At 51.3% G+C, this 18,089-nt stretch overlaps 8 protein-coding genes across 8 annotated transcripts; 5 read left to right on the forward strand and 3 right to left on the reverse strand.

Annotated features, from left to right (window-relative positions):
* Nucleotides 1-112: 112 nt before the first annotated feature.
* Nucleotides 113-2,221, reverse strand: ASPSYDRAFT_87978 (uncharacterized protein; the record flags this gene model as incomplete). The annotated part of the gene is made up of 10 exons (XM_040851929.1): nucleotides 113-255; nucleotides 318-503; nucleotides 574-818; nucleotides 873-1,003; nucleotides 1,051-1,156; nucleotides 1,207-1,337; nucleotides 1,390-1,512; nucleotides 1,741-1,824; nucleotides 1,874-1,963; nucleotides 2,159-2,221. The coding sequence occupies 10 exons, from the start codon at nucleotides 2,219-2,221 to the stop codon at nucleotides 113-115; spliced, it is 1,302 nt and encodes a 433-aa protein (XP_040705240.1).
* Nucleotides 2,222-3,319: 1,098 nt separating this feature from the next.
* Nucleotides 3,320-4,396, forward strand: ASPSYDRAFT_87979 (uncharacterized protein; the record flags this gene model as incomplete). The annotated part of the gene is made up of 1 exon (XM_040851930.1): nucleotides 3,320-4,396. One exon carries the CDS (start codon nucleotides 3,320-3,322, stop codon nucleotides 4,394-4,396), a length of 1,077 nt encoding a protein of 358 aa, XP_040705241.1.
* A 382-nt stretch (nucleotides 4,397-4,778) lies between these two features.
* On the forward strand, nucleotides 4,779-6,384 carry ASPSYDRAFT_43370 (uncharacterized protein). The gene has a single exon (XM_040846635.1). The coding sequence runs from the start codon at nucleotides 5,061-5,063 to the stop codon at nucleotides 6,174-6,176; it is 1,116 nt and encodes a 371-aa protein (XP_040705242.1). The 5' UTR covers nucleotides 4,779-5,060; the 3' UTR covers nucleotides 6,177-6,384.
* A 35-nt stretch (nucleotides 6,385-6,419) lies between these two features.
* ASPSYDRAFT_828322 (Zn(II)2Cys6 transcription factor) lies at nucleotides 6,420-9,094 on the forward strand. The gene is made up of 4 exons (XM_040851175.1): nucleotides 6,420-6,663; nucleotides 6,717-7,631; nucleotides 7,678-8,819; nucleotides 8,882-9,094. Exons 1-4 carry the CDS (start codon nucleotides 6,468-6,470, stop codon nucleotides 9,023-9,025), a joined length of 2,397 nt encoding a protein of 798 aa, XP_040705243.1. The 5' UTR covers nucleotides 6,420-6,467; the 3' UTR covers nucleotides 9,026-9,094.
* Nucleotides 9,095-9,546: 452 nt separating this feature from the next.
* ASPSYDRAFT_87982 (shikimate dehydrogenase family protein) lies at nucleotides 9,547-10,437 on the reverse strand (the record flags this gene model as incomplete). The annotated part of the gene is made up of 1 exon (XM_040851931.1): nucleotides 9,547-10,437. One exon carries the CDS (start codon nucleotides 10,435-10,437, stop codon nucleotides 9,547-9,549), a length of 891 nt encoding a protein of 296 aa, XP_040705244.1.
* Nucleotides 10,438-10,807: 370 nt separating this feature from the next.
* Nucleotides 10,808-11,725, forward strand: ASPSYDRAFT_148119 (shikimate dehydrogenase family protein; the record flags this gene model as incomplete). The annotated part of the gene is made up of 1 exon (XM_040841782.1): nucleotides 10,808-11,725. The coding sequence occupies one exon, from the start codon at nucleotides 10,808-10,810 to the stop codon at nucleotides 11,723-11,725; it is 918 nt and encodes a 305-aa protein (XP_040705245.1).
* A 433-nt stretch (nucleotides 11,726-12,158) lies between these two features.
* Nucleotides 12,159-12,919, forward strand: ASPSYDRAFT_56746 (putative pathogenesis associated protein Pep2; the record flags this gene model as incomplete). The annotated part of the gene is made up of 2 exons (XM_040849267.1): nucleotides 12,159-12,286; nucleotides 12,346-12,919. 2 exons carry the CDS (start codon nucleotides 12,159-12,161, stop codon nucleotides 12,917-12,919), a joined length of 702 nt encoding a protein of 233 aa, XP_040705246.1.
* A 33-nt stretch (nucleotides 12,920-12,952) lies between these two features.
* ASPSYDRAFT_56747 (putative pentafunctional AROM polypeptide) lies at nucleotides 12,953-17,033 on the reverse strand (the record flags this gene model as incomplete). The annotated part of the gene is made up of 4 exons (XM_040849268.1): nucleotides 12,953-13,976; nucleotides 14,178-14,368; nucleotides 14,419-16,393; nucleotides 16,864-17,033. 4 exons carry the CDS (start codon nucleotides 17,031-17,033, stop codon nucleotides 12,953-12,955), a joined length of 3,360 nt encoding a protein of 1,119 aa, XP_040705247.1.
* Nucleotides 17,034-18,089: the final 1,056 nt, after the last annotated feature.

Genomic DNA, 18,089 nt, shown 5'->3' on the forward strand with positions numbered 1-18,089 from the left:
GATAGAGACTTGCAATGTTTATCTGTCTGAAGATAGAGAATATATAAAGGTAACCAGGCAAATGTTAGAACTACACTGCCAGCGGACCCTACCAGGTCTCCAGGGCCTTCCCTTATACACTCGAACACTGACGAGCCATTATCCTCCCTCGAGGGGGAACACTGGTTATATTCATCGGATCAACAACCTCATACTTCCCATGTTCGAGTTCAAACGAAGACACCTGGCACAAGGCCAGCAGCCACATTTTCAACTCTACAACCAATTAGCCCCAATCAACCAAACAATACCCATATGATATTAGAGGTCTGACTCACCTGCAACAGCAAGAAACCGACCTGGACAAGCCCATCTCCCCATACCAAACGCCAAATTCCCAGTACCCGTCATTCCAGCCGTGCGTTTTGCGCCCACCCAGCGTCCCGGATGGAACTCGTCCGGGTTGTCTTGGATGAACTCGGGCGAACGGTAGGAGAGGTACGTTACGGGAAAAACGAGGTATCCTGGTAGACAGGTTATTAGTATGGCCTTTTATCTTAGAAACCTGCAAGCCGTTTTAAAATACTGACTGACCCTTCGGAATAATGTACCCGCCCAGCTCAACGTCGCGCACTGTTGACCGGACCACGTTCACGGTATCCCCTTTCATCCGGAGGACTTCGCGGATAAAAGAGTCGGTAAATTCAGCCCTTTTGAGGGCTCCTAAATCGAGGACCTCCTTGTCTCCCGGGAGGATGGTGGTGAGTTCTTCTCGTATGCACGTCTGCGCGTCTGGATGGAGAGCTGCGAAGAGGGTGACCCAGACGGTAATTGTTACGCTGTATTACGGTTTAGTGGGACTGTTATGGAGCTGATAGATATGGAATGCGTACGTCTGGTGCACACTGGCGAAGAAAATAGTGAGTATCAATGTCATAACCCAGAGCCTCGAGGTGAAAGAGAGATGGCCGTCGGCGGATCTATATCGGGATCTCAGGTAGGAAAGAAGAGATTCGTCGTGATTCTATACAGTTATTATCTTAAATCAGCGGTAAACGTTAAGATACATACTGTCTTGAAATCAATATCTTCCTTCTGTTTCGATATCCCCTTCCACAACGTCCATCCAAGCGAAGGTCCAAAACTGAACGGCAACCGCACAAGCACGACGTCAATCCTGCTATCATCAGTACAAGTTCGGCCTTTATAATCATTTTCTCAACAAACCAGGTGAAAGCATGCCACAGATTTGGAAAATTTCGCGCCATGAACGAGTGGTTCTGGAAAAGACCAACCAGCTCGGCGATGCTCTCTGCTACGTTCGTGACTGTCGCAATGTTCTCGGTGGATACGTGCTCCTGTAATCCAAGCTTAGCCCAATTCGTTCTCTTATAGCAGTGATAAACTCACCTGGCCCAGGAATATCTCAATGATAGCCTCCGATGTGGTTGCCTGCACGCACGGCAGGATATCAATTGGCTGGCCATTGGCTACCTCTTTCTGGATCTCTGCAGCACCGCGCTGGAAGATGGGCTATACTATATAAGTTATTAGCTCTTGTTGTTTTGAATTATAGTACTATTTTTCTTTCGCACCTCGGGGGATAATCTCTCGCAACCGTCGGCCCAGGAGTTCTCTCACGACGCCGTCTATGTCGTGGAAGAATCCACCGTGGAGTTTTGTTATCCATTCGAGATACAGTAACTGTGATTGGAAATGAATTTCTTTTATCTTGGAAAATTCTCAAAATGGATTGTCTACCTTCCCAATCCCATGTTCAAAGCTAAAGCTGGTCTCATCTGTTAAAACCCGGCGAGTGTACTCCTGGGAGACGAGGTACTTCCTCTGGTACTCGTTAGCAAATATGGACAGGAAATATCAGCTGGCTATGCACATTTTTGTTGTGCTCGATTTCGATAATCGGGCCGTGTTCCTTTAATGCGCGGGTGATTGATTCTACAGGGCTCCGCAGGATTTCGTCTTCCTATACACTGATCAGAATACGGTAAGTGATATGTCAAAGCACCGGATTAAGATAGGGTACTCGCAGTGAGTTGAACAAAAGGAGGAAATGGTTTGTCGGGTAACTGTTCCTAGATAGGTTTCAGCACTCTAACGATGTTCTATACACGGAGAATGCAACAACCTTTGCATGATACCGTGACCACCAGTATCTTACTGGGATGTATATCATGGCATATCCCAGTATAATATATCCTAAGACCGGAGCGAGCACCGTCATTTTGGGCAGTTAGCAGTGGATTGCAGATTTCTTGTAACAGTACTTGGTTGAAAGTCTACAGTAAAAGGATAGGTGTAACTCCAGAGCAGTCAGCCCTTCTTAAGCAACTAAATGGAGGGCTTCAAAAATACATTGAACTCTAATCCGTCAACTTGGCCAAGTGTAACAACATTAACATACTTCTGCACTGAATGCAAAGATAAGACCAACTGGCCTTCTCCATCCTGCCTGCATTGTCAAATGGGGTTGCTGGGGGCCTGAAATGACCGCTGTTGCAGACTGCGCACATTTGGTACTGTTGGCTCTGGTATGCCGCTCATATAACAATACAAAGAGGAGGATTACCCAGCGTACGGTCAGCGATTAAATATCTGACCAATATAGTACAAAGGTGGATCTGACCGCAATCGCAACTCGCGCAATTGGTACGATCTTGCATACACTATGCATGTCATGCTGGCCTAAGGCATTCCAGTGTCAGCAACCTGCTAGTAGCAGGGAGTGTTTGGCCCAATTGTAACGGTAGGTGGTCTACCACTGGCCAAGTACTCATCGCATACTTCGATGGGCTTACGAGAGCGTGGATTTCGGAATCGCTGCATTGGCCCTAATATGGTATGGAGCGCGTCATGGATGCATTGCCATCAGTTGCGAATCGGGCGCCTGACCTTTCTTTGCTTAGTACTGCATTTAAATAGAAGTCTGATTTGCCTTAGCTTCTGTCTAGTTGCCATGCACCCATAAAAATGTGTGCGGCGTATCTTGGCTCTTAAGCTATAACTTTCGCATCAACGCCGCTGTCGCAGTGCAAGATTAATGGAGGGACGGGATATTCCACACTAAAAGCGGAGTCTAAGCCTGATTTATGTCTAGTTTCTCTATTATGGGGACTGATGTGACCCACAGCTACCAGAAAGAGCTTCACGACGGCCGGGGATGCGTCAGTTAAACTGCCCTATACCCAGGAGTACGTAGTAGATGTCCACCAAAACTCGCGTAGTAGTTGTCCTTTGGGTATTTAAATTCTGCATATGCCTCCTCCAGGAGGATCCTTACCAATGCCCCCTGCTCTGTACTCAATTCAGCGCTCATCACAACATGAAAAGCGGCTTCGTTATTGCACTCCTGGGCCTGCTTGCTCCTGTCGCCGCATATGCGCCAGGCCTCGAGGTGGTCTATTCCCTGGATGCAGCAACCCAAGGCATCAGCATCAGCGCAAACGGGCGCAAGTTCCTGTCCCAGCGATACTCCACAACTCTTCCGCCTCGTATTGTCGAACTACTGGACGACAACACTACTGCGCTGTACCCAAACAAGGCCTGGAACTCATACAACTCCAGTGACCCAGCCTCTGACCCTCGCAAAACCTTTGCCAATATCGACGGCGCACGCATCGGCCCAGACGATCGTTACTGGGTAGTCGACGGCGGTTCAACTGGCGTCAACGGCTCTACCAAACTTGTGGGCGTGAACCTGACCACTAATACCGTCGACCGGTCCTACTATCTCGACAACGTCAAGACAAGCACAAGCGGCATTGACGACGTCCGCTTCAGCGCCTCGGGAGAAGTCGCATACCTAAGCGATACGGCCGGTGCCCTCATCGTACTCAATCTCACATCCAGCCATGCCGTCCGCGTCCTCGCCAACTCCGACTCCGCCACGGCCTGGTTCCCCATGATGTACAATGGCACCTTGGTTCCTGGATATGGCGATAGTACACTTGCCGTCGGCCTCGATCAAATCGAAGTCTCGCCTGATGGCGTCTACCTCTACTACCAACCCTGCAACGGTGGTCTCTACCGAATCAAGACATCCTACGTCGACGCCGCCCTGACAAACTCCACCATGGCCTCCGTCCTCGGTGACTACGCCGAGCCGTTTGCCCTAACCCCAAGTACCGGTGGGACAACCATCGACGGGGACGGCAATATCTATATCAGCGACACCAACCTGCTCGCTATCTGGAAGGTGACGCCGGAGGGCAGGGCTACCATTCTCGTACAGGATGACGCACTCCTCTGGACGGACCTTATGTGGGTATCGGCGGACAAGAAGCTCTGGCTTCCTGCTTCTCAGATGCGTCCTGGTGGTGATGGTCTTATGGCTGATGGTCCTAACTATATCTTTACTTACCCTATTGATGCCGGACCATCACCTATTGATCATGCTTAGATGGTGGGCTACGTGATCAACTGTACCGAGTCTTTAGCCGTCGGTCATACTCTTGCTGGACCGCATAGACCATAGACGTGGGTGCTCATTGCTGATATCTGTTTCTCGGGTTTCTTAAAAGGGGGCACAGAGATGACCGTGTTGAAGGCTATCCATGTTCATATTGTGCGATTATATATATAGTGTACTCTAAACGAAAATAGAATCTAAAAAAAACCCTGCTTGCAAAAGTTGTTCATGGGGCGTTTTGATAGAATGGAAAAAGAAGTATATTGTTCCTGGCTTTAATAACCCCGGACAATAACTCAGGCTGTTGAGCGTCAAGTCTGCGGATATACTCCAGAGACAGCGACCAGGTTGACGGCTAAATGGACAACACCAGTCCGGGTATCGGCGGAAAACAATTGGTGGAGAACTGCGACCCACCAATTGGAGCCTGAGGGAAATGCAGTCCGATTGGCTGAATTTAGCCGTAGCGGGAGAATTGGGAAAGTTACAAGTAATGTCCGTTTTGGTTACATCTCAGTCCGGGCCGGGCGACTGCAACTGCCTGGTGATTGGGGGCTGAGATATGCAGGGCACCTCTTAAGAACCTGATCTGCCGCTCAAGACGCGATCGCGATCCTCTGTCGCTGTCACCTCCACCTACTGCAACGGGCGCAGCATGGCCGCAACCCCGTCAACGCCGCTGAGCCAGGTGCTTCCGCCCCTCATCTTGGGCGGCGCTGGGTTCAGTTATCAACTTACACCAAACCCGAATCCAGAACGGACGAGAGAAGTATTGACGCGGGCCTTTGAGCTCGGAATCCGCGCGATCGACACCTCGTCGTACTATGAACCGTCTGAGGAGCTGCTCGGCGAAGCGTTGTCACATCCGGAGTTCAGCTCTCGCTACAGCCGCGAAGATTATATCCTCATGACTAAAGTTGGTCGCGTCAATGCTACAAAGTCCGACTACTCCCCGGAATGGATTAGATACTCCGTTGGTCGTTCACTACAGCGACTACGGACGAGCTACCTGGATGTCGTGTTCTGTCATGACATCGAACTAGTTGCGGAGGACAGCGTATTGGAGGCAGTTGGAGTGTTGTTGGAGATGGTCGCGGCCGGGACTGTTCGCCACGTTGGGATATCAGGTTATCCAATCGACACCTTAGCCAGGGTCGCTCGTCGCGTGCGGGAGATATATGGCCGGCCGCTCGATGTAATACAGAACTGGGCGCAGATGACGCTGCAGAATGATCGGTTGGAGCGGCAAGGGTTACAGGCATTCAAAGAAGCTGGAGTATTCTGCGTATGCAGTTCGAGTCCTCTTGCAAGCGGGCTTCTTCGCGACGAAGGTGTGCCGATTGCTGCGCTAGGAGACTGGCATCCAGCGCCGGAAGGGCTGCGTAGAGCTGCGCATGCCGCGGCAGGCTATGTCGCATCGCAGGGTGACTCGTTAGCGCGGCTGGCGCTCCGGTACGCATTGCGTCGGGCGCAGTACTCTTCAACAGCAGAAACTCGCGTTGGCACGATTATGGGAGGAACATCGGTGGCTGAGATCGACGAAAACATCACAACGGCACTACACGTGCTAAGGCGGGATGGAGGGATATGGAAATGGGATTGTAATGACGGGCAGGCATTGGGACCAACCGGTAGCAAGAAGGGCTTAGACTCAGATCTGCGCTTGTTCGCAGCTGTCCAGGAAATTCTGGGCGAGTGGAGGAATTACAGCTTCTCAGATGGAAACACGGACGCGGGCAGGGAAGAGGTAGCCGTTCAGACGAAGCTGTAAGAACGTATGAATCAGTTAGACATGTTTCAATAAAGCAAGACAACTCAATTTTCACATGAAGGACCCAGCTCACCGGGAAAGCCGTGATGGATTGAGAAAAGACGAAGAAGGAAGAGCTGGAGGCCCGAAGCGGAACGGAGACGACAGTTTAGTTGGGGTTGTTAGCCTGAGGCTTCAGGCCGCCAAGCTGCTAATCCGCCAATTTCCCCACATCCCCAGTCCCCGGTCTTCTTAAGACCAGTTTTCCCCAGTCAAAGCTCGCGAACTTGTCGAGCATGAATTTACACGCTCATGGACCGCAGCCCGACCATGCTGGACGGCGGGGATAACCGGCTGCGCGTCTTGCGGGCTTGTGACCGCTGCTCTCAGTCTAAACAGCGCTGCGATGGAGAGCATCCATGGTACGTCCCAGTGCCTGGAGCTTGTTTAGCTCTTTCTCCCTGTTTTCCATCCAGACAACTGACAAAGCCCAGTCAGAGATGTGCCGGTTAGTGCCTCGATATGCCCATGGGGCCCATTTGAACAGGCTAACTGATTCAGAACGAAACACTCCATGTCATTACGAGAAGCTCGTGCGCAAGCGTGGCCGTCGTCGCCGGACGAAGCCAACTTCCATCGGCCACAGGGTGCTGGCGCCCGGTCCTCCGAGCTTGAATGGCCTCATAAACCCGACTGAGTTGGATACCTCGCCGGACGACGGGAACAACATGCCAGACGGCGTGCAGAGGAGAAATACGAACCCGTTGAGCACGCCTTCATATACAGACGAGTCTACACGGATAACGGCCGAGACACGAGCGACAGGAGGAAGCAATGAACATGAGGGCGGAAATGGCCAATTTGGCCTCGCGACTGATGCGCCTGCAATAGCTGGCCACCGTGACTCATACTCTCAGAACCTGAATCCATTTGTCCTCCATGATGTGTTTTTCGGAACACCAGGCCGTCCGAGCAGCCAGACTGCGTTTACTCCCGGTCGCGTTGAACACTGGCTTGACAAGACGGCGCCGATTCCACGCAGTGCCTCTCGTGGACTATATTCTACAGTTTCTCACAAGAACCTACAGGAAAATCTCGGAAATGGAATAGCCCAAGGCCAGCGATCGTACCCTTGCTTAGAACCTTTACTTCCCTATTTACAAGGAGTACTCTCCCCAGGCGATGCTTCAGAAATGCTTGAGATTTACTTTAATGAGCAGAGGAATCCGATCTTCAAGGCAGCCTCACCATATACGATCACTCATGTCATACAACCATCCTCTGTTCTCCATCCGACCGCACCACGGCCCACCTCCTCGGTTCTGCTCATTGTAATGTTGCTTTGTGTTGCACAGACAGCGGACATCAAGATATTCGATCTACCTGGAGCCCGACAGCGCATTGTCCTCGACCTCTATCGTTTGGCGCTTGACTTGATGGAGCCAGTCGACTGGGATAATTATTTCAGGACATCAGGTATGTCGCAGGAAAAGACGGTATACGGCAGATCTAATTTCAATAGATGGTTGGCAGTTTCATCCGCGCGGCGGATTCACCGATAAAGACGGACGTTCGTCCGTGTCGCATGCGGCGGGGAGCGGGCTCATACCCGATTTCCTGGGTTCGACTGATGCCATTCTGGCGGTGGTGATTCTCACCCTCGTGATATCCGGCGGCCATTTCAAGGCCGACAGCCTGAAATGGTGGTCCAAGGCTATCCGGCTCGCTCGCGCCAGTGGATTGAGTATGGAGGATCAGGGTATGCAGCCAGAATCCCTCGCTGGCCAACTGTATCAAGGACACACAACCCGCGAATGGCTGATTGTCAAAGAGGAACGCCGGAGACTGTTTTGGCTCATTTACTGCCTTGACCGTCATCTAGGACTTTCGTTTAATACAACTGTGAATTTCCCGGAAGGCACGTTCTGCGTCGCAGCGCCGTTACCTGAGGCCATTTGGCAAAAGCTGGAGACGGTAGACCTGAATACTATTCCAGCGCCACGCCTCGGCCCTCCGGACAGAATATCTGGATACGGTTTCTTCGAATATTTCCTTCCATTAGCGACCGTCCTCGGACATATCATCGACTTCCACCATATCCAGAACCATCCCCTTCTCGGCGACACCCTTAGCCATGCAGCCGTCCATAAGATCGAGACACTCATCTCTCAGCGAGAGCAGGACCTCGCTGAACTAAGAGATAAACTCGAGAACCCCCTACCAACCCAACACGCCGTCGACCCGTTTAGCCGCCCGCTGGGCTATGGCCACACTCCGGCATCGACGATCGATTCGAAGAAGCCTTTGGTTCTTGCATATAGCACGCATATGCTGCACGTCTTCTATATCCTGCTCCACGGAAAATGGGACCCAATCTCCATGATCGAAGACAAAGACGACTGGATCACCTCGGACAGCTTCCAAGCGTGCGCATCGCATGCCCTCAGCGCAACCGCCGCCGTGCACCAGATCCTCTCCCTCGACCCGGAGCTCACCTTCATGCCGTACCTCTTCGGCATCTATTTGCTCCAGGGGAGTTTCATACTCCTCCTCTTCGTCGATCGGATGCCCGAACTAGGGTTCAACAAATCTGTCGAGGAAGTCTGCGAGACTATAATCCGGGCGCATGAAGTGAGTGTTGTGACGCTCGACACTACGTTTCAGGTACTACAGCCTACCTACCGCCCTACTTAATCTGATGTGGAGGGTAAAGCTAACGAGAATAGAAAAACATTCGAAAAGTCTTCCGGTCAATGCTGCATGATGCGCAGCGCGCCGATCCACATTTTCGTGAAACGCACAAGGCTCGTCGGAGGGAGATTTTGTCGCTGTACCGCTGGACGCGTACGTCGCATGGACTGGCCTATTGATGCGTGCACACCGGATGCTTTGATTACCCTCCATAGCGCAGTAACGGCCTGGAAGTTTCAATTCAGATGATGTAGCCTCAGTTCTCAGCTGAAGGCTGGCGCGCAGTACCGAAGCCGCCTCCACTATTTCGTCTTTGTCAGCTACTCCATGGAAGAAAGGACTCCATGGTCACCCCTTCCACTCTGCCTATTAAACTGCTGGAATTGTCTAGGGGCCTCGAACTTGCTGCCTCCGTGTCGTTGCAGATAAAACAGCAGCAGAAGGTTCCGTATGAGTACGAGGATCCTGACTGGTGGACAGTGGTGTTCAGAGTCTGGACGATGGCGATATGGGGCTGGTGGTGCACCATAACTTAAGCGGCATTCGTCTCGGCAAAGAAGCTCGACTGGCATATGCGTAAAGCATTTGATACCCCCTGAAGGCCGGGAAGCGATCCTTGAAGAGATTTCTCATTTCTAGTCTAGGTGCCAACGAACTGTTCCGTACTAATTTAGTTTATATGCCCAACCGAACTCTCTAACTAAAGCATACTCAAAGAACCCCTTCCAACACCCCCCTCCCTCGCCAGCACGGCCTCAATCATCGCCTCCCTGGGCGGCTCCAATCCCGTCCACAGTTCAAACTGATCAAACGCCTGCGCAAGGAGAACCTCCACCCCGGTAACAGCTGCCCACCCCTCATGCCTCTGTGCCACAGTCAACAACGGCGTCTGCCTTGGTTTATACGACATGTCAATACAGAGCCCGCGACTCCGCGCCTTGAACAAAGTGCCGAACTGTTCCTCGCTCGTTGTTTCAGCAGGAACAGTCCCGATAATAACATCTGGAGATTCAAGGGGAGATGATTCCGATAGATCAGGAATGACGGTTATATCGAACAGGTCCTTGAAATCGTCCCGGACCTTTTCGGCAACGGATTGTGTTCTGTTCACAAGACAGACGTGGTTTACACCTGCCTTGTACATAGCGTATAGCGCTGCTCGTGATGCACCGCCTGCGCCAATGACCAGGCCGGCGTTTAGGGATTTTCCCTGTCCTTGTCCGTTGGTTGAAGTTGTATACTTCATGATAATCGCATAAAGCCCCGACCAGTCTGTATTATCCCCAATAATACCCCTCTTGCCACTGTCGTTATGTGTCGGGATAAGTGTATTGATCGCACCAATCGCCCTCGCTGTCTCAGACACCTCGGTGCAGAATTTATGCACCTGTAGCTTATGGGGCATTGTGACGCTTGCGCCGCCGAAGGAGGGTTCGTGGATTAGGCTTGCGACTTCATCTATACTGGCCGATTCACGGATTGTGTATGTGTACGGGAGGGCGTGGTGGGTGAACCCTGTGTTGTGGATCGTGGGAGAGATGCTGAAGGAGATTCCGCTGCCGAAGATGTAGAAGTTTTTGGGTTCAGTCATTGTGTTTGTTTGAACTCAATTGATGATCTCTTTATGGATTATCCTGAGTTGTTGGTGATTGAGTAGTTGAGAGGTGGAAGGAGTGGACAGAGCTATACATCGACTGTGTTTGCTCTAGGGGTAGATTTCTGGAAGCTGAAGAACAATTACCCACGGTTATTAAAATACCGTTGTATATTCCTTAGTAAATGGAGCATTGCTTTTAATGTGTTGACAAGTTGCAGCGAAGGTTATCCACATAGGCAAAGAATATAACCGATGGTGCTGCACCACGCAGATACATCTAGCAGCAGCCCCAACGTCGCAGGAATAATTCAACTAGCTTACCCGTCCTATCTACGTGCGTAACGCAAATACATTTACAATTAAAATGAGCTCGGAAGAGAAAACTCTCCACCTTGTCGGCGTCGGCGTGACGCACTCGATTGCCCCTGGGATGCACAACCACATCGCCAAGTCCCTCAATCTCCCCTGGACCTTCTATGCCACAGAATGTCCCACGCTTGAAGATGTACTCAGTCTTGCAAAGCAATCTACGACAGCTGGCCTGGTTGTGACCATGCCGTACAAGAATTCCGTGATGTCGCAGCTCGACGAGCTCGACGATCTCGCAGCCATGATCGGTGCTTGTAACAATGTCTACTATACAGGCGACGAGCCGCGGCGATTATGCGGAACGAATACCGACTGGAGGGGGATCAGGGGCTGTCTACTGGAAAAGGGCGAGGAGAGTCAACGCCCGTCGAGTGGAAACCCTGGGGCAGCATTGATTGTGGGCGCTGGAGGGGCGAGTCGGGCTGCTGTGTATGTCGTGAGCGAGCATCTTCACTGTCAGACGATCTATATCCTCAATCGTGACGAGGGCGAGGTCCGAGATCTTATTCGCGATGCACAGAAATTGTTAAGGGTACCTCAGATAATCCACATCACCACAATTGAACAGGCAAAGGGGTTGCGGACTTCACCATATTACATTGTCGGTACGGTGCCGGATTTCGAACCACAGACAGAGCCGGAGAAGAATGTTGCTTCGATATTGAAGTGGTTTCTTTCTCAGGGGACCAAAGGGGTGTTGTTGGATATGTGCTTCAAGCCGCGACGGACACGGATGATCAAGCTGGCAGAGTCACTGGGGTGGCCCTGTGTTGAAGGGACGCATGTAATCGGATATCAGATTGAGGAACAGTGGCGACTATGGGCTGGAGAAGAGAAGGTGGCCTCATTAGACAGGGAGGGAGCGTGGAAGGTGCTGCTTAAGGCTGCGGAGGAGAGTACAGCAATTAACTAAGGCAGTATTTGTATGAAATTTCTATCTCAAGAAACATCAGTTTGGGATAAACCTGGTGCCTCAACTAGACGAAATAGAACTAAATAGAATCATACACTCCTTGACTGGTGAGAAACGCAGGGATGGTGACCGAATACTGGTAGGGCATACCACCAGCAGGCTAACAAACAGAACTGATCTTCTCATAACATAGAGACAATCCCCGGCGTTTAAACCATCATCCGTATTTCCTCTGCCCTCATATGGTTTTCAGGTCTGGATGACCCCACCAGACCCATTCTCTCTCTTCTCTCTCCATCTCCCCGCAATGCCATCGGCAATGACATTAACCGAACGGACTGCCCGCCGGAACGGCATTTATATCTAGCAAAAGCAGCTATATTCAGCAAAGGGACTACCAACAGGACTATCGACTGAGACAATCAGGAAAATAATGCCAGACCTCGATACATTGCCAGAGGGCACCCGCCCTGAGAACGCCATCCGCAACAACGGCCCCGACAACCTCGTTCTCGAGCGGGCGAAGCTGCGTGAACTTGCCGAGGGATGGCCTTGCTATCGGTGCGAATACCTGATGATAATACTGATTCTTTACATGCCGAACTGATAGGTATGCGCAGCGACGCCTCCGAGTGGGCAAACTTTGAATCAATCTTCCACCCCAACGCCTACGTCTACACCACCTGGTCCGGCCGGGTCAGTTACAAGGACTTCATTGCCGCATCCAAGGCTGGAATGGATAAAGGGGCATTCATCATGCATCGGTGCCATGGGGTTACGAGTGATATCACCCCCGACGCAACCCGTGCAGTGACGAAGATGAAGGCGACCATCACGCAGCGGTTCAACATTGACGGGGCCGAGGTCGATGCGGAGGCCGACTGCCGCTTCTGTTTCTTCTTCGAAAAGGCGGATGGTAAATGGGGAGCTCGGTTTGTGAGACACTGGTATGAGAAGGATAAGCTGATCCCGGTTATCCCTGGGCGGTTTCCGAGTATCGATGTCGAGAAGCTGAATTCGTATCCGGAGGGGTATAAGTGTCTCGCGTATTGCCAGGAGGCGACCATGGGAGTGAAGGTTTTGAGGGATATGCCTGGGCATAGAAGGCATGTTGGGACGGTGAATGGGGAGAAGCATGATCTGTTGTATAGACTAGCGAAGGACTGGCTGGATGGGAAGGACATTGATGTCTAGCCTGTATCATGATATTATTGGATGATTGAAGAACTACTGTAATTGCAACCTCTCCTGTAGCTTCTGCCAAGCGGTAATCCCTCGTCTCGCATGCTCAGCAGGAACTTCCTTCCCCTCCTCACTCATAGTCCTGGAGAACAACTCCATCGAGACAAACCCCTTGTACCCCAGCCCTTCAATGAATGCCCTGGCCACATCCTCAACTGGCAAATAAGCCCCTCTCTCTTCTTCGTACATAAATGTCCTCGCATTTCTCGACCAACTCATCCTCGATGGCTGTCCAGCCACATAAAACTCATGCCCCTCAACAAGCGGACTCCTCATCCTCTCCGCATCAACAACTTGGATATAAAACACCTTCTTCACATCCACCTCCTTGAGAATAAACTCAATCGTCCTTGCCAATTCCGCATCTGCATCGACAGCTTTACCATCCACAGCAGCCGGATCCCCCCAAACCCGTCCAGCAATGTTGAATGTATCCAAACACACTCCAAAATTAGATCTGTCGACCCGGCGAACAACATCCCATAGCTTCTGCACCGTATCAACATGTGTACTCCAGCATAGATTCTCATACGCGAATCTGACGACGGGAGTCTGTGCAAGACCCATATCAGCGACTTCGCGGAGATCAGACACAACCACATCAATATCGTCAACGAGCTCGCTTGCCGGCAGGAAATTCGCCGGGATCTGAATCGTATCAGTCCCTAGCCTTTTCACAATCTGCAGCCACAGTTTCATCTTCTCAATCAGCTTCTCATGTTGTTCTCGATCCTTCAGCCCCTCGTAGAATAAGAACGGCTGGAGACCGATGATTTCTAGACCAGCCGATTCACATAACGAGTGGATTTTGTCAGCGGCGTTGAGGATGCTATCTGAGGATGGCGTTTCCGAGTGAGAGAGTTCGCGCGCGAAATAGTCTAGGTCTTCGTAGAATATTTCGATTCCTTTGAAGCCTGCGGTGCTGGCTTGGGTGATTTTGTTGGGGAGGGCGTGGATCCAGGCGCGGCCTAGGGAGGCGCTCATTATAGCTGGTTGGTAGGCCATTGTGCTGTTAAATGATATATTTGGTAGTGGGAATATTGTTTACTGTATTTCAGTAAGAGAGTCGGTGATGCATATATGGATGGTGAGAAATAATGGCTATGACGTTGACGGTATTATTCTTAGCCGCGGCTGTAGGAATGTCCGATCATGAGGATTTTTACATTTCAACTCTTTTGATTTGGCTATTTTTTATTGATGAAAGTACCCATGTTTAACAGCATCCTCTTGAATAACAGCCCGCATTACATGCACTGGTGCTGGCCGTTTCGTAAAGAGTTCATACTGCGCAATGCCCTGCTCGACCAGCAAGCTCAGACCATCCACCACAACCCAGCCTGTTGATGTATGTTCGAGCATCTGCTCCAGTAGCGGGGTTTTGGACGGACCATAGGCCACCTACGTCTGTTAGCATTCGTGAACTATGCATGGTGGAAGGGTATATGTACCTCAAGAAACACTCCACCGGTTGTACTCTGCAACCACTTCTCCGACACGCGAACGTCAATCAGAGACTCAGTACCTATTTTCTGAGCAGGGAGACAGGAAACAACTATAGTCGGGAGACGCATATGGGCAGGCCATGGGTCATCCACTGGTCTGATAACCTCCAGCTGGAACTCGGTACCGAATTTAGTTTTGGCCCACCGGTGATAATAAACAGCGAGTTTCTTCGCATTGTCGACCGTCCTGTTATCGATGCAGATTTGACGAATGCCGAGCTGGTAGCAGGCATATATGGCAGCACGGGCCATGCCGCCGGCTCCTATGATGAGGGCTGTTGTTCCCTCGCGGATGGCGTTGGCGGGTGAGAGATGGTTATGGATGCAGTTCCGGATCCCGATGTAGTCAGTGTTGTAGCCTTTGCGGATTGCTCTCTCGCTGTTGTCGGGTTGTTGTTGTCGTTTTTCTAGGACGACAGTGTTGACGGCGTTGATGTCTCGAGCGTCTGGGCTGATCTCGTCCAGGTATTCGAGGATTGCTGTTTTGTAGGGTAGCGAGACTGCTATTCCGCCGTAGGTATTGTCATCGAGGATGGGCTGCAGATGTGAGAGGGTATCTGCTTGTAGGGTATCGTAAACATGGGGAAGTCCACACGACAAGTAGGCTGCGTTGTGCATGGCTGGCGAAAGACTGTGCTGGACAGCCTGACCGACTATGGTGAAGCGCTTTTTAGGGTTGAGGAAGCACGCTGTAAGGGCCTTTTGGGCTTCTGGTAGAGTGACTCCAAGTCCAGCGCAGCCAGGGAGCATGGCTGGGGACAGGATAGGGTTCAAGCAGACGGACGTGCGTCCAAGGATCCCGATATTGTACATTATAACTGAGATATTGGAGCTCTGCAAAACGCTCTGCCTCAGCGCAATACAGGCAAGATTGTCTTCTGATAGAGCAGATTCGCCGGTTATGCGGATGCACTCGAAGCCGAGCCGTTGTGCCTTTTTAGGGAGAGAGTGGGCTTCGGGAAGTTCGTTTCTCCAGCCCAAGGGCGTTGTTTGGTGGTAGGTAGCTATTGATTTGGTATGGCCCCTTGTATCATTTAATGTATGAATGGCGCTGGGGTTGTGGGATATGGCGCAGGTTATGGCATCTGGAGCTAGACGGAGCAGCATTTGCAGAGTGTCTGTATATAGCTGCGGGCTCTGCCCTGCGGGATGCACGTCGACGACGATAGGGACCCGTGAATTCATTCGAAGGGTTGCAATATACCGTGCCAGCCTGTCACTCAGTCCAGCTGTGTCAACTGTGCTTAGATCGATGACCAGACTGATGGCGTCTGCCCCGGCATCTAGGGTTTTCAGATCGGGACCACAATCCAGCCATGATGTCGGAACCTGCAGTGTAAACGTATGAGATGGAGAAAAAGCCTCTGATGAGAATAAAGAACTGTCCTTGTGTCCAAAAATGCGGTTCAGAAAACGCACAAAGACACGTTCGGTATCTTTTAGCTTCAGGCTCGAAGGTAGTTGGCTGGATGGCCGGGATTCCTCCAGATTGAAGAATTCAAAGTTGGAACAGGCCTCGAAAAAGGCGTTTCCAACCTGACGGTAGCGTTCGAATTTATCCTCACTGGTTGTGACTAGCTGGCGTAACGCGGACTCTGCTCTTCTGATGTATATCACCGGATGGTCCTTCGCGAACTCTCGCAATGAAGTCTGTTGCTCCTGGTTGGCAACACCCCCAAGCCCGACAATAACGCATCCCTTTCCGCATTTCGATAGTAGCTCCTGTGATAGCTGGGCCTCGGCCTTGCGGTACTGTCCCAACCCATTGGCAGCAATATACTCCTGCGGCGACAAATCGAAATGACCCCGAAAGACAACGTCGAAGTCAACGAATCGTCGGCGCAAACTGACAGAGGCAATGATGCCGAGCGTCCTCTTCCCTGCCCGCGGGAATCCTATCAGAACTATCGTCGCATCGGGACTATATTGTCGGGTATAACTGGGACATCCGCCCTGAGGAAGATTCCCAGGATCTAGCACCCCTTCTGTCGTGCAAGCACCAAACATGGTCTTCGGGGCCACATATTCTAGCGGCCGACGCATATCTTGACCGTTAAGCAGATTATATTCCTTCGTGCTTCGGCAATCCTTGGGACGGCAATTGCCCCCATGCATCGGCTAAACGCATAGCCTATCACGTGACCTTTTGCTCCAGATCCTGCAGTGTATGTCTCTACTTCAATGCGGAGACATCCACGGGGTAATTAATTCCCCATGTTCATCCATGTCCAGTCCTCGGCCTTCCAAGCGGCAGCGGATCTGCCGGGCCTGCGATCAATGTCGCCGGCGCAAGTCAAAGTGTGATGGCGAACAGCCCGTCTGCCGCATATGCCAGGCGGCGGGTCGCAATTGCTCCTACGAGAATGGAGGTGGGCGGAGGGGTTTACCTACGGGGTATGTGAGAGGACTGGAGACTGCCCTCGGCTTGATATTTCAGCGTATCCCAAGCAGCGAGAAAGATCTTCTGGATCTGTTGCGCGAGCGCCCGAGTGCGGCGTCGAGAAATCGAGCTGTGGATCGTTGGAGAAAGTCGAGAGTCGCGACAGTTTTATCACGAGCATCACCGGCTGGACCGGGAGATTTATCCACAGAAGACAATTTCGATGATGATGATGGAGACTGGGTGGTGGACGAGAACAATACACTCAGTGCAAAACCAGCACCTGGCTCTAACGAGGCCAGCATCACACAACAAACCCCAATTGCACAGATCGAGTGCAGAGAGGCAATCGACTCCCAGTTACCGAGTAATACATCGGAATTGCTTGATGTCTATTTTATTTATACGCATTCGTGGTTTCCGATTCTCGAACGCCGTGATCTGCTCCGAGCCATGTACACTTACCCAAGCGAGCAAGCACCCCATAGCTCATGTCACTTTGTGCTTTGGGCTGTCATTGTTTATGTGACTTTGATAAATGGGGATGGGATGACCTCTATCGAACCTAAAGAAGTCGCGTTCTCCGTTCAGAAGCGGATCCTGTCCACCTCCATAACAGCAGACCTGGATCTCATCCGTGCCCTCATAATCCTTGTCCTCCTGCACCTTGAAGGTGGGGATATCAATTTGGCCTGGGTGCTAGTAGGGCAGGCCGCAAGAATGTTATCTATACTGCCGGAATCGTCTCAAAATGGCCGATTCCGTAGTACATTCCATGGGTGCATGTTCCTGGACAACGTGATATCAGGTTTACTGGATCGCTCTCCCTCATTATCTACCGAGGAGCAACTAGCATGTGGGCCGGTAGACGAGGACGATATGGAAGAGTGGGATAGCTGGAGCATATCAAGCAACATGGCAGTAAGGGGACCGCTACGATCGCTGAGCACATTCAACCGATTACGCGACCTGGCGCAGACTCTTTCGAGCATCCTTTACAATACGGAGCGTGGCCCTGCACATATCTCTTTGCGGAGTATCATCGAGAGCAACAAAGCTGTGCTAGAAAGGCATCCATATACCGGCCGGGACTCAGCAACACCGCCACTGCTTACACTACATTTAACATCTGCGTTCGTGATTCTGACAGCAATCCGTCGCTTCAACATATCAGATCCCTCTGTGTTGACAGAGACCTCGCGTTGTTTACTGGATTTAGTGGACGATTATGCAGAAG

Source organism: Aspergillus sydowii, assembly GCF_001890705.1.
Source record: "Aspergillus sydowii CBS 593.65 unplaced genomic scaffold ASPSYscaffold_3, whole genome shotgun sequence".
Classification (NCBI taxonomy): Eukaryota; Fungi; Ascomycota; class Eurotiomycetes; order Eurotiales; family Aspergillaceae; genus Aspergillus; species Aspergillus sydowii.

Excerpts from the sequence above, each read along its gene's own strand:
- ASPSYDRAFT_828322 (XM_040851175.1), top strand. The coding sequence starts at position 6,468 with ATGGACCGCAGCCCGACCATGCTGGACGGCGGGGATAACCGGCTGCGC. Across the intron at positions 6,664-6,716 it reads GCCCAGTCAGAGATGTGCCG|AACGAAACACTCCATGTCAT; the intron begins GTTAGTGCCTCG and ends TAACTGATTCAG. Across the intron at positions 8,820-8,881 it reads CGCTCGACACTACGTTTCAG|AAAAACATTCGAAAAGTCTT; the intron begins GTACTACAGCCT and ends TAACGAGAATAG.
- ASPSYDRAFT_43370 (XM_040846635.1), top strand. The coding sequence starts at position 5,061 with ATGGCCGCAACCCCGTCAACGCCGCTGAGCCAGGTGCTTCCGCCCCTC.